This window comes from Panthera onca, chromosome F1, assembly GCF_046562875.1.
Source record: "Panthera onca isolate mPanOnc1 chromosome F1, mPanOnc1 haplotype 2, whole genome shotgun sequence".
Classification (NCBI taxonomy): Eukaryota; Metazoa; Chordata; class Mammalia; order Carnivora; family Felidae; genus Panthera; species Panthera onca.
In genome coordinates, this window is record NC_138355.1 from 12,174,217 (window position 1) to 12,188,407 (window position 14,191).

The 14,191-nt window shown below is 36.6% G+C and overlaps 1 protein-coding gene and 1 long non-coding RNA gene across 2 annotated transcripts in view; one reads left to right on the forward strand and one right to left on the reverse strand.

The window, feature by feature from the left end:
* The window catches only part of LOC144614954 (uncharacterized), a 66,719-nt gene extending 62,253 nt beyond the window's left edge, over window positions 1-4,466 (forward strand). The window contains exon 3 of the long non-coding RNA XR_013553305.2: window positions 4,305-4,466. This is a non-coding gene — a long non-coding RNA (uncharacterized LOC144614954). The remainder of the gene's footprint in view (window positions 1-4,304) is intronic.
* FMN2 (formin 2) overlaps window positions 1-14,191 on the reverse strand; it is a 386,263-nt gene that overhangs the window by 64,941 nt on the left and 307,131 nt on the right. Inside the window, exon 15 of the mRNA XM_078441390.2 lies at window positions 7,882-7,933. Coding sequence (XP_078297516.1) covers window positions 7,882-7,933 — 52 coding nt within the window. The remainder of the gene's footprint in view (window positions 1-7,881; window positions 7,934-14,191) is intronic.

Consider the following 14,191-nt stretch of genomic DNA (forward strand, 5'->3'; position numbering starts at 1 on the left):
TTCAGTAGGATATATGTCCTGTTGGAAAAGACAAACATCTTGAAATGAAAGTAAGAAAAATGACAAACTTCCTGGAATAGTGAAATAGTTCTTTTAAAATGAAGAAATGGTGCAAACAAATTACTTAGTTTTCCATTATTCATAAAAGGTGCCACAAGTTAATTATACCTTTCTCAGCTTGGTTTCCTTTATCTAGAACATCATGTAAATTAACTGACAAAGATTAATTATCTAATGTAACAGTTATAATTCAGATTTTACTTTTAGTCATTTCCATCTGCTTATTGATGCCAGAATAATAAATTTAGTGAAACTAAAGGAACTGATAGCTGAAACAAACCGCTTCAAAAATCTGCTCTTTTTCTATTTCAAAAGCCAGTTTCACCACAAAATACGTATTTTACCAGTGGAATTAATAGAAGAAATCTAAGAAAAATTTGAAGTTAGCCACAATTTAAAAATAAGTATCTCTGAGTATCAGAAGCCAATTTTATAATTCCAACTCTCATTATTCTTTAAATAGAAATATGAAGGCATGGCCACTTATTAGACAAATTCAGAATCTCTACATTCCCTGCTAATGAGCTGAGACAGACACTGAGTAATTCTGTGGGAAAATAAAAACAACATATTTGGTCTGGTGATATTTTTTCCACAATTAAAGAAAGCCACTTATGTTAATTAAAAATAAAATAAAAGCAGAAGCTGAAATAAACACATACTGTGTGTATGCAAGCAACCTTAACAAGAGTCTGCTGAAATCCATCTTGTAATATAATATGATAGCTTGGCTTGCCCAGGGAAACCATCTGAAGATGAGAATATGTTCATCCGATTTGTATCTGGGTTTTGGGTAAGGTTCAAGATCATCTGCTCAGTTGTCTCACTTTCTGGGAGAACTGAAGAGTTCAGTTAAACTATTCACTATCCAAAAACTATACATTTGTGTTCATGTGAAATAGGAACATAAAGTCCCACTTCTCAGATTAATAGTAAAAATGTGTGGCAAACAGACAAAATTAGCATATAAAACTATCACGCTAGCAAATGGAACATGAAAAAAAAAATCTGATTTTCTTCAAAAATATATAACCTTGGGGCGCCTGGGTGGCGCAGTCGGTTAAGCGTCTGACTTCAGCCAGGTCACGATCTCGCGGTCCGTGAGTTCGAGCCCCGCGTCAGGCTCTGGGCTGATGGCTCGGAGCCTGGAGCCTGTTTCCGATTCTGTGTCTCCCTCTCTCTCTGCCCCTCCCCCGTTCATGCTCTGTCTCTCTCTGTCCCAAAAATAAATAAAAAATGTTGAAAAATTTAAAAAAAAATATATATAACCATTGTTTCTTTTGAATATTTTTATTTAGTTAGGAAATCATAAAATGACCTAAAAAATCCATAATATTCCACTATAGAAAAACATTCTAATTAGTATCTTGATAAAAGTTCACTTATCCAGAAAAAAATTCTAATTAGTATCTTGATAAAAGTTCACTTATCCATTTTAAACTAAAAGCCAAGACTTTTTTTTCTTTGTAAGCACTCAAATATAGAGATGAATTAGTATATAATTCCTTTCAAAGCATGCTGATAACTTGAGTTTGTGTAATTTACAAAACATTTTCATGAATATACTTTTCTAGTAAAGGCCTCTTACTCGCCTCATTTGAGGAAATTTTTTAGACTGCAAAAAACAAGCAAGGTATTCTGTCCCTACAGCCTTGGAAGATAGAAGAAAGGATGAGGTGATATGCCTTTTACAAACAAGGAAGCTAAGCCCCAACCACTCTGTGGTTTTTCCAGTTGCAATTCGAAGGTAGAGCTGTCTGGGCCCTGTCCACCGAACTGGCTTGCCTTCTTTCTTAGCAACTGTGGTGGGAGCATGGAATGCTAAATTACCTCAAAAACCTTGAGAAACAGAAGGGTTCCATCACGCTATGTCCTGTGAGACATTTATAGTGTGACCCAGCTGTCACAATTACCTGTAAATGACTCTCAACTAGTTCTGAAAAGGAAAGCACATACATTTGTCACTGGGCCGCTTATGATAGGGTACAAAGTAAAACTCAAACGTCTTGAGTTGTAACAGCAACACTGAGATAAAAACAGGACCTCACAAGAAAATTCCTTTGATTAAGATGCGTTCAGTATATTCGTACAACCTGTGTCTTTGCTGCCTCAAGTTCAGGGAAATGAAGAAGTTCAGCCTTGCTGGGATTTAAATAGGTAGACCAAGTAGGATCAGTGTGTTTATATATCATCTTACCTCCAAAATGGATTACATCCGGCTTAATAATATGACACATGGAACATAATAATAACCTATAGTAAACAGAAAATAAAGGGGTAATGGGAGAAATGGGAGACTGAGAAGCTATCTGTCCAAATACACATTTGTGGCTCTCCTCTAGGGGCCTTGCTCAGGCAACTCACAGAGATCAGAGAGTGAGAAGAGTTGGCATTTCACCTTAAAGTGTGTGTGTGTGTGTGTGTGTGTGTGTGTGTGTGTGTGTGTGAAGTGGGGGTGGGTTAGATGGAGGGGTTTCTGGCCAATTCAAGCACAAAGAGAAACTGTAAACACCTGAGGCCTTGGGTTCCCAAGAAGTTTACACTGGTAGAAAGAGCATTTGGTGATTACTGCCAGAGGTGGGAATGGGGTGGTTTACAAAATGGTCAAAGCCTCATAGCTGGGAAGGAGACCCAAGACTCCAGAATCTGGGTCAAATCCACCATTCCCTCAGCTGTGGGAGAGGAGCCAGCCAGCTTGGCTTAATTGAAACCCCTTCATCACATCAGGAAGAAACGCTTCTGCCTATTCATATACACAGTTCTAGGAAAAGCAGTGAACTCAGCTGAGGCTGGTGTACTTCCAGATTGCCAGGCATATGTGTGATTTTATTTTAAACATAGCATCCTAAAAGCTGCCCCTGGGTTAGAATAGCTATTGTTCAGCAAATGACTGGTCAGAGATTGTGCTGAAGCTCTTAGTGCCAGGCAGGCTTATATCATTTGCTGATGGATCTGTATGCATCCTGGGGAATGTTTCCAAGTCTGCTCCACATCCTGGTCTGATGCCTCATGAGTAAGTGCAGCCTAGTAAACTTATGCACAGCCTTTCCAAACCCTAGGGTAGACTGTGATCCCCGAAGAATACTTCTCTTCTGGTTCTTTCTGTTGAACTTCTGATTGCTTGACCATTTTGCTCCTTGAATCCTGGAGCTGTGAGTGCCCTCTTAACAGCTTTACACTAAGACCTCCATTGTTTTCAACAAACATTTAGGCATGGAATTCTCCTCTGTTCCAAAAAAAGGTAAGTCCTCTCAGACAGACCTGCAGACCTCTGGGTAGGATGTCAGTGTCTCTGCACAAGAGCTAAAACTAGAGGTGGGGCAGTGGCCCACTTGTCCCAAAGTGAGACTTTTGCTCTGCAAGCAGGAACTGGATAGCCCCTAGTCTCCTTGGCTTGCACTTCTTGGTGTATGCAGAACCCTTACCCGAATAATAAGCTGGGACAAAAAATTGGGGGCCCAATATTCTTAATCTGCCACTGCTGGGGGAGAGCTTATACCCTGCAAAAGGGGCCTGGGTTGAGGAAGGGAGCCCCCTTGTCTCGACACCATAGTCTAGGATAGAACTTCTGTAGTAAGCTGCAGCTGGTGGGATGAGTAGTGCTGGCAGTCTGCTGATAAAGGGTGAAATAACAGAGTGGGAGCGAGGGAGAGGGCACCTGCCTGGGTTAGAGCTTCGAGAGTAGTTTCCATAAGATATGATTGATGTGTGGCTCAAATGTCACAGATCTAGTAGACTGTTTCGAATGAATGATTCTCCATTTGCTGGGTGCCCTTAGAACATTTCCTAATAATGCCAAATGATTGTTTTACATAATTTTCTCCAGTTAAATGTTTGTTTGTTGGGAAGAGAGTTCATTCTAGAAGTCAGTCTCCTAAGCTCAAGAATTTTGTTAAATACAAGAGGATTTAAAAAATCTATATCAGGGGCACCTGGGTGGCTCAGTCGGTTAAGCGTCCGACTTTGGCTCAGTTCATGATCTCATGGCTTGTGAGTTCAAGCCCCGTGTCGGGCTCTGTGCTGACAGCTCAAAACCTGGGGCCTCCTTCTGATTCGGTCTCCCTATCTCTCTACTCCTCTTCTGTTCACGCTCTGTCTCTCCCTCTTTCAAAAATAAATAAACATTAAAAAAATTTAAAACAAAATCTATATGACGCAGGGGCTCTATACATAACTCATTTAATTATTTTGAAATATCTCCACCCACTTACCCACTTATCTACATATTATTTCTCTTATTTCAGGTAAGGACAAAGATGTAAAGTTACGGTAAATCCTTGAAGTCACAGTGCCAGAAGGATGGAACAAGCACAGATACACATGTGATACCAAAATCTTGCTCCATGACCATGCGAAGCTGCCCAGTGTCTGATCCAATGGAGACAGTGAATCAAACAAATAAATATATGGCCTAAGTCTGAAATCTGTCTGTTTCTATTACTACCACCAAACTTTTTCTAATCTCTAATTAAGATAATAATGTGAATACAATATAGCAATTAACATCTGATCGTTTGCTAAAATCTTAGCATCTGGCAAATATTAACTAACTTAATTCTCACCTACAGAGTGGGTACTGTTATCCTGGGGTTATAGTATTGGCCTGAAATCACAGAGCTAACACATGAAAGGCAGGATTTGGTCTCCAAGGTCGTCAGGCCCAGGTTACACTGCCTTCCTGAATAGAATTACTATTAATTGCTGACCTGGTCACGTAAGACTGCTACAAAAATCTTTATTTATTTCTTTGAGAAATGTTTCATATGATTATTTTTATTTTCGAATTTCAGAATTGTTTAATTATAAAAGATGGCTCTTTGACTAACAATTTGGTCATTAGGCAGTTTTTCTTCCATGCATCTAACTGAAATTTGTTTGTCATAATTTAAGGCCTTGACTTTTTTTTAATTCCAGTATAGTTGGTATACAATGTTATGTTAGTTCCTGGTGTGCACTATGGTGATTCAACAATCCTTTTATTTTTGTTAAAATTTTATTGAGGATTTTTGCATCTAGGTTCATCAGACATATGGGTCTCTAATTCTCTTTTCTTGTGTCTTTATCTAGTTTTGGCATAAGGGTAATGCTGGCCTCATAGAATGACCTTGGATGCTTTCCTTCCTCTTCAATTTTTGAAATGGTTTGAGAAGAATAGGTATTAACTCTCCTTTAAATGTTTGGTTGATGTTTGGTAGAATTCACCTGTGAAGTCATCTGGTCCTGAACTTTTGTTCATTGAAAGTTTTTTGATTATTGATTCAATTTTGTTGCTGCTAATTAGTCTGTTCACATTTTCTACTTCTTCCTGCTTCAGTTTTGGTAGTTTATATGTTTCTGGAATTTATCCATTTCTTCTAGTTTGTCCAATTTGTTGGCATATAATTTTTAGTAACACTCTCTTACAATTCTTTGTATTTCTATGGTATCAGTTGTTATTTCTCCTTTAATTTCTGATTTTGTTGTTTCAAATCCCCCCCTTTCTGTTTCTGTTGATGAGTCTGCTAAAGGTTTATAAATTTTATCTTTTCCAAGAACAAGCTCCTGATTTCATTGAGCTGTTCTATTGTTGTTGTTGTTGTTGTTTTACTTTCTTTTAATTTATTTCTACTCTAATCACCACTATTTCCTTCTTTCTACTGGTTTGGGTTTTGTTTGCTCTTTTTTAGCTCCTTTAGATGTAAGATTAGGTTGTTTGATATTTTTCTTGCTTCTTCAAGTGGGCATGTATTGCTCTAAACTTACCTCTTAGACCAGCTTTTGCCCCATTGTGTATTCATGTTCATTTGTTTTCATGTACTTTTTAATTTTTTCTTTTATTTCCTGGATGACCCATTCATTGTTTAGTAGCATGTTATTTAACTTCCATGTATTTGTGGTTTTTCCAGATTTTTTCTTGTGGTTCATTTCTACTTTCATATTGTTACGGTCAGAAAATATGCAATTTATGACTTCAATGTTTTTGAATTTGTGGAGACTTGTTTTGTGACCTAATATGTGATCTATTCTGGAGAATGTTCCATGTGCACTTGAAAAGAATGCATATTCTGCAGTTTTAGGATGGAATATTCTGAATATATCTGTTAGATCCAGTTGGTCCAAGATGTCTTTCAAAGCCACTGTTTCCTTACTGATTTTCTGTTTGAGTGATCTGTCCATTGTCGTAACTGGGGTGTTAATGTCCTCTACTATTATTGAACTACTATCAATTACTTCCTTTATGTTTGTCATTGGTTGCTTTATGTTATTTGGGTGCTATCATGTTGGGTGCATACATATTTACAATTGTTATTATTTTCTTGTTGTATTTTCCCCTTTATTATTACATATTGTCCTTCTTTTCTCTCCTGTTACAGTCTTTGTTTTAAAGTCTATTTTGTCCAGTAGAAGTATTGCTATCCTGGCTTTCTTTTCACTTCTATTTGCATGATAAGTACTTTTTTACCCCTTCATTTTCAATCTGTCTTTAGGTCTGAAATGGGTCTTGCTTTTTTACCATTCTGTCACCCTATGTCTTTTGATTAGAGTGTTTAGTCCTTTTATATTCAAAGTAATTATTGACAGATAATTTCAAAGTAGTCACTGGTAGATTTATTAATTTTCATATGAATATTTTTGGGTTGTGGAATGAATCATCTGAGTTTCCATTATTTCTTATGGGGAAATTTGTTTTGATATACAAGTGCTTTGGATTACAAGCATGTTTCTGGAATGAATTATGTTCACAAACAAAGGTTTTACTGTACTTTTAAGATGTGAATAACATTTAGTGGCACCTGGGTGGCTCAGTTGGTTAAGCATCTGATTTTGTCTCAGGTCATGATCTCGTGGTTTGTGAGTTCGAGGCCCACATTGGGCTCTGTGCTGACAGCTCAGAGTCTGCTCCAGATTCTGTCTCCCTCTCTCTCTCTGCCCCTCTCCTGCGCTCGCTCTCTCTGTCCCTCAAAAATAAACAAACACTAAAAAATAAAAAAAAAAGATGTGATTAACATTTAAATCAGTAGACTTGGAGAAAGCAGGTTATCCTCCATACTGTGGATGGGCCTAATTCAATCAGTCCAAGGTCTTTAGAAAAGTGGCTACCCTAGTACGAAGACATTCTAGAATTCTGTCTCCAGAATGCTCTCAGACTCAAGGTTATAACATTAACTACTACCAGTAATTACCACTTTGTTATGAGCCAATTCCTTAATCTCTCTCTCTCTCTCTCTCTCCCTGCACGCACATTCATGCACACACGCGCACACACACACACACACACACACACACACACACACACACACACCCCTGTCTGTTTTCTGGAAAACACTGACTAACACAGAGAGAAAAGAGAAAAGGGGAAAATCGAGGCAGAAAAGCCAAGATATTTGTGAGCTACTTTTCTATGCTTACTCACTCATGATTCTGAAATCTCCATTCTGAAAGTAAAAGTTTATGCACAGAAAGTTCCCAACTTCCTACTAAGGCTGTACTTTTTAATGTGGAAACTCAATAGTTTCCTATAATCAACTCTTACCTTTTTTCTTGAAACAGGTTCCTGCTATCTTCCTTTCTCTTGTACTTCCACAGTCCTAAATCTCATTCAAAGAAAGTGCTAAGCTATTCACAATAATTTGATACTTAACAGATTCATACAGAAACTAGAGTCCAAAAAATAAAACTCTGAAATTCAATCATATTCAGGTAAACTATTACTTTCTTTTTCTTTTATGCTTGAAAATAAAAACTGAGCTAATAATTGGTTCCTTGAGATAAAACCATACTAAGTATTTAATAAACTTATTCTGAAAAGAAATTTTTATATCAAAGGAAGTAATTTCTCACCATTTATGAGTCTCTGTCAGTGAATTCTCCTCTGCCTCTTGGTCAATTTTAGCTGCAAATGCAAAAATAGAAAAAGAAATGAGATAAATGATAGTTACACTATCTTAAGCAAAATACCATCCAAATAATATGAAATATATTTTAATTCATTACTAATTGTTAATTCTAATATATTCCTGAAAGTTTATTTTAAATCTATTAATATGATTAAGTAGATTACATTTAATTTTCTTTACCTATGTATCAACACATAAATATATGTAAATTAAAATTTTTAAATTCTAAATAATTCCCTTTTTTCTAAGTTAATTTCTTTAAGTCAGTCACATTAACCTGAGAAAACAAAACAGTGGCTAATTTCATAATCACATTAAATGTGTTTGTCACATTAATTTGTTTAAATTAGGATTTTAATGCCAATAATTACTTGAAAATAATTCTCTCAAGCAAAGGTAGAAAAACCAAGTCAAGAAACTAAATAGAAACGGTTGTGACCTTCTTGACTAGTGCTCTCCATACCAGACCACAAATGAACAGATACACAGATTATTTCTACAGAAGTACAGGATGAGATACTAATATGTTCTACTATTGAAAGTAGGGAAGCAATAGTGTACTCATTTATTTGCTAGCATTTTTGTCTAAACACAAATGGTAGACTGACAAACCCAAAGATCAAATTTGAGAAGGTGATTATATCATTATTTGAAATTATTTTAAAAAAACATAGGAACGTCATTACATAAAACATGTGTGGCAGTGACTTTTACATTTTTCGACCAGCAAGCATTATGTATTACTCTACATACACGCACACGCACACACACTGAACCTAAAGTTTAAAAAATACTCTTCGGGGCACCTGGGTGGCTCGGTCGGTTAAGCGTCCGACTTCGGCTCAGGTCATGATCTCGCGGTCCGTGAGTTCGAGCCCCGCGTCGGGCTCTGTGCTGACAGCTCAGAGCCTGGAGCCTGTTTCAGATTCTGTGTGTCTCTCTCTCTGACCCTCCCCCGTTCATGCTCTGTCTCTCTCTGTCTCAAAAGTAAATAAATGTTAAAAAAAAAAAAATTTTTAAAAAGTAAAAAATAAAAAAAATAAAAAATACTCTTCATGTAATGCTAATATTTTTAGACTATTCTACTAGAATAGTGCAGTTTAGTGTAGTGTAGTGTAGTTTCAAAGTGTAGTTGTGACCCACTAAGTTGATTTCATGCATCACTAATGGTTGTCACACACACTTTGAAAATCACTAAGCGACAGGACAAAAAGTTAAAAAGAAATCAGTTAAAAAAAAACCCTAGAACTAGTGAAAGAAGTTGTCTTTTGGGTCACACTTGTGACCATCTGGAGAAATGAGGAGAAAAGTGGAGGAGGGCGAGTTGATTATAAAAAATTGGAACTGTGCATGAAATCAAACCCATGGTCACTTGAGAATTGTCAAAGTGTCTCTATCACTACTTAAAACACAATAATCCAGCTTGGGCTGGTTAATGTTTTACAACCTCAAGATAGTGTTTGTTCAAAGGTCTGTACAGTATCTTTAAAGCCATAATTCAGGGGCATGCTGCCACTCTTGGCCAAGATTGTCGAATTTAGCAGGGATCATTTGACCTGGCAGCAGAGAGCATTGTTTTCTCCTTTACATTTTTGTACTTTAGATTGTTTACATGAACTTACAGGTCAATTGTTAGCCATATTAAAAAGTAGAATACATGCTCCATGATTTTACTTTGAAAAGGCTCCAACATGAATACATTGTCTTATAAAATGTGCTCTGGGCTGCCTAGCTTAAAAACAGTGTGCTTCAAGAAGCCATTCTAGAACAATATAGTGTATAAGGGAAAACAAAAAAGTAGCACAATGCGTGCCATTTTCAGAAAGGACATTCTTCCAATTGCCCTCATATGTATATATTTTTTTCCTTTTTTTTTTTTAATTTTTTTTTCAACGTTTTTTTATTTATTTTTGGGACAGAGAGAGACAGAGCATGAACGGGGGAGGGGCAGAGAGAGAGGGAGACACAGAATCGGAAACAGGCTCCAGGCTCCGAGCCATCAGCCCAGAGCCTGATGCGGGGCTCGAACTCACGGACCGCGAGATCGTGACCTGGCTGAAGTCGGACGCTTAACCGACGGCGCCACCCAGGCGCCCCATTTTTTTCCTTTTTTAAAAAATACAGAGATTAAGACTGAGGTTGGAAGAAAATTTCTGGATTCTGTTAGAAGGATCAAGTAAACTTCTTATGAAATTTAAAACAGGCTGGAATGAGTGCTAGAGATCTGTGTTCTATTCCTGATTCTACCATTAAAATTAGCTACGTAATCTTAGGCAAACAGATTAATCTGTTGACATATATAAAATATTTAACATAGTGCCTCCAATAATTAGCAGGGACTAAATAAATGTTCTTTGAAAATGTTGGATTTTAAGCTCTTGAAATTTGTAAGGTGATATATAATTATCTTTAATTGAATACATCAAAAGCTATTTTATTAGGTTTCAACTTATATGAAGATAAAGAAAGCACATAGTTCCAGCTTTTCAAAAAGTATAAGCCCCTAAATTGTGGTGAGTAGAGTGAAGTGAGTTTCATATGTTCATAATGATTCCTTTTGATGTGTACTAAAACAGTTCTTGCTTCACTGCATGAGCAAGTTTGGCTTAAAAAAAAAAAAAAAAAACCAAAAAAAACCTCTAATTCAATGTGGCAAAAGATTGGATCTTACCAAGGGAACTAAACATAAAAACAGACCCTCCTCCCAAACCTAATAGCTGTATTACAATCATAAAACCAAATTGGAAGAGAGGAGAATACTTAAAAATGCTCTATTATCCATTATCTTTACATGATTTTGAAGCTAAGAGGATTTGTGTATTCAGAGTGTAATCAGCTTTGATAAACAGTCAAATGAGAGATCAAAGCAAGTGCATTAGAGTACACATTTCAACTCTTGATGTAGAGTCAACAATTCAGTGAACTAGACAGATTTTCCTTTGTATGGCAATCTTAGAAACAAAAACTTTCTGAAAAGTTGGGGTGTAATTCAGTTTTCTGGGAACAGTGAAACACCATTTTCCAACAAGCTGCTCGTATAAACACTCCATCAACATTTTGCTGTTGCGATTCTTTGAAACACACTTACGATGTTAACTTAGTGACACACGCAGGACTCTGTTTCTTTAGTTAATGAGTATGAAATCTACCAAAGTAAAATAAAATGTAATTAAGTTAGAGAAAATTAGGATATCTTTTAGCAGCAAAATAAGAGTAACACTGCCATTCATGTAGGAGGTATTCAAGCTAGTCCCATCCAGGGACCGAAATCCTAAAGACTGTGTTTTTCCATCTGAGTAGAAGCTTCTGACAGGCAGTGGCCATCTGTGTTATATAAAAAACTTTTCTAGTAAAAGCTGAAGGTGACATAGAAATAAGATTATTTTCTATAAACCATTTCAACATCTTATTGCTAATTATTTCATTCCCTGAGCTATATTTTCAAAAATATAAATACTGTTTTTAGTTCATTTCTAATGGCACTGATGGCTTTGTGACTAGTTTCGAATGCCAGTGTTACTTTTAGCACCAGTTTCCTATACATTTACAATATACATTGTATACATTACAATGTATATTACAATGTTGTAATATACATTACAACATAGTGTCAATTATCAATTAAGTATGCAAATTTTTCTTGATAAGAGTTATAAAAGGTTCCAGTTTTCTATTTAAAGGATGACTAAGTTTCCAATTCTTTGTTTTTAACTTTAAAAAACAATTGGTTTTGAGAGTGAAAGAGAGTGTGCATGATCTGGGAGGGGCAGACAGAAAGGGAGACACAGAATTCGAAGCAGTCTCCAGGTTCTGAGCTGTCAGCACAGAGCCCGACGCGGGGCTCAAATTCATGAACTGTGAGATCATGACCTGAGCCGAAGTCAGATGCTCAACCGACTGAGCCACTCAGGGACCCCAAATTTTCCCATTCTTTATAGCAAATAGCTTATTTCTTTTTTTCATATGTCAAATGAGAATGGTGGCCTTCTAGTCATTCATGATAATGGTAACTACAGAAAAGTTTAAAAAAAGCATTAAAATAGGCAAACAGGTCCATGGCTTGGTTTAGAGTGACCTTCATATTGTCATCCAATCACCTGAGGCTCCCTGCACCTCTATTGCCAGGAAGCCTTGACCACCTTTGATGGAGGAATTGGCGTGACTCCTAATGGACACCACCAACCCAGGGCACCCTTGGCCTCAGATCCCTAGGACATGCCCTCTCCCACATGGTGCATGAAAGAGTTACAGTTCCTTGGCAAGGTTCTTACCACTCAAACTCATTTTCATATCTCATCAGGGTCAGTGTTTCGGTTTAGGACATGACATTCAGAATCAGGCAGACCTATGCATGAATTCTATACCAGCCACTAAGTTGTGTTAGATTTTAATAACCTTACTAATCACATGGATTTAGTAACTTTTCTTTATCATTATAACAGGGTAATAATTTCCTTATTATGCATAAAATAATGCGTAAACCACCTGCTGCATAGGTAATAATTTTTCTGTCTTTCTTTTCCTCTCCACATTACCGTGACTATATAAAAAAAAGAACTGGGATATGTTACTTTCAAAATGTAAAAATTTCTCCATTGGAGGAGCACCAAATATCTTCTTAATCCTTCTACATAGAACCCAGATTCAGAATGAGGCTTATATATTGCTAAAATAAGAGTGCCTCCTTATAACAATATAAAGTTATGGGCCAAGACATATCACAGGAGGCTCAAACACTTTTACAAAAAACAAAAAATAACTCTATATTTAATATCTTTTCTTGTTTTTTAATTTCTACTTAATTTGTATGCGTTGTTGTTTTCACAGGCTCCTAATACTTAGAGTATAAGCAGAGGCTAACAGTTTCTCAGTCCTTTTTGTGGAGGTACAGTAGTAAATAAAATTGCTGTATGGGGGAAAACAGTACCTTTTGTAAATTTAGGGAAAAACTACAGAAATCCAAAAGATAAGATATTTTCAAAGTTTGCAATATTCCCCTAAAGCATACATGTTTTACTCTAACATACTACGGGTAACCATTCCTATCTTGATGTCTGGGTTCCACAGCCAAGAAAATGTTCTGAGACTGGATGTACTGGGAACAGTTTAAAGTGGGGAGAAGAAAATCAGAATGGTGAAATAAAACAATCAATCCTGTACTGATACTAGAAGGAAGAAAAAGTACAATGCAGTTTAAGAAAGAAGGCAAAATAAAAAGTGGTTTGTACTGACACAATCTCCAGAGAATATTAGTAACTCACAGACCTAAAATCGAAACATGTAGAAATAAATGGACCTTATATGAGCTGATCAATCAACTGTGCACTTCAGGGGCAAACTTGGTATTAGATATTCAGAAAACTATTGCAACTATTGTAGTGATGGTTTCCCCTTGCCCCCCCCCCCCAAATCTCAAAAGCTAGAAATTTGTAATTTGAGGCAGACAAAGCTTGTGGTTAAAACCATGTAATAAAAGAAACACTGAACTTTTTAGGAGGCAGTCTTTATTTATTTAGTTGGTTAGTTTCACCTCCCCCCTCCTTATTTATTTTAAGGCTAGGGCATAAGATTACCTTTCAGGTCCAATTCTGCCAGAGACCATTGGCATGGACATTCCTATGTCCCTAAACATGAAACTACTTAAAAAAAAATGTTTCAATGATTCTGTTTGAGCACTTTGGCATTCAGTGATCTCTTCTCCAACAGCATTAATACTTCCTCCCCCAAATCTCTGCCTCCACAAATATTTTCTGGTGTTTGTTGTCCTACTAAGTTACTATTTTGACCCAGTGATTAGTGTCTGTAGTCACTTGTCTGGCTCCAGACTCTTTTGCAATGTTAAATATTTCTGCTGAACTTGTTCCAAATGACTCTGAGTAAGCAGAGGCACGGAACGGACGCCCTTTCTGATCTGGAGCTTTCATGAGGGAGTACCACATATTCCCAGGTAATTGGAGACAGAGTTGCATTTGAGTAATATCAGATGGAAGGCAACTTAGAACCCTTTCATCTGCTTGTCTAGGCTCTAAATCTTTTTGCTATTTTTCCTTTTATTTAAAGTGTTAACTAGTTTTTGTTTATAATTAGCTATGAATGTGCATTTCAGTTGCTTTTAAGTGCAGCCAGTATGGGTTATTTTTTAGACAGATGCAGTGCCTTTCTTTTGAGTCATTTAAAGTTGTCATTTAATTGTAAATATATTACTTTGGTTTTGAGATTTTTGAGACACTGATCCTTTTGACAATGAGCTGAAA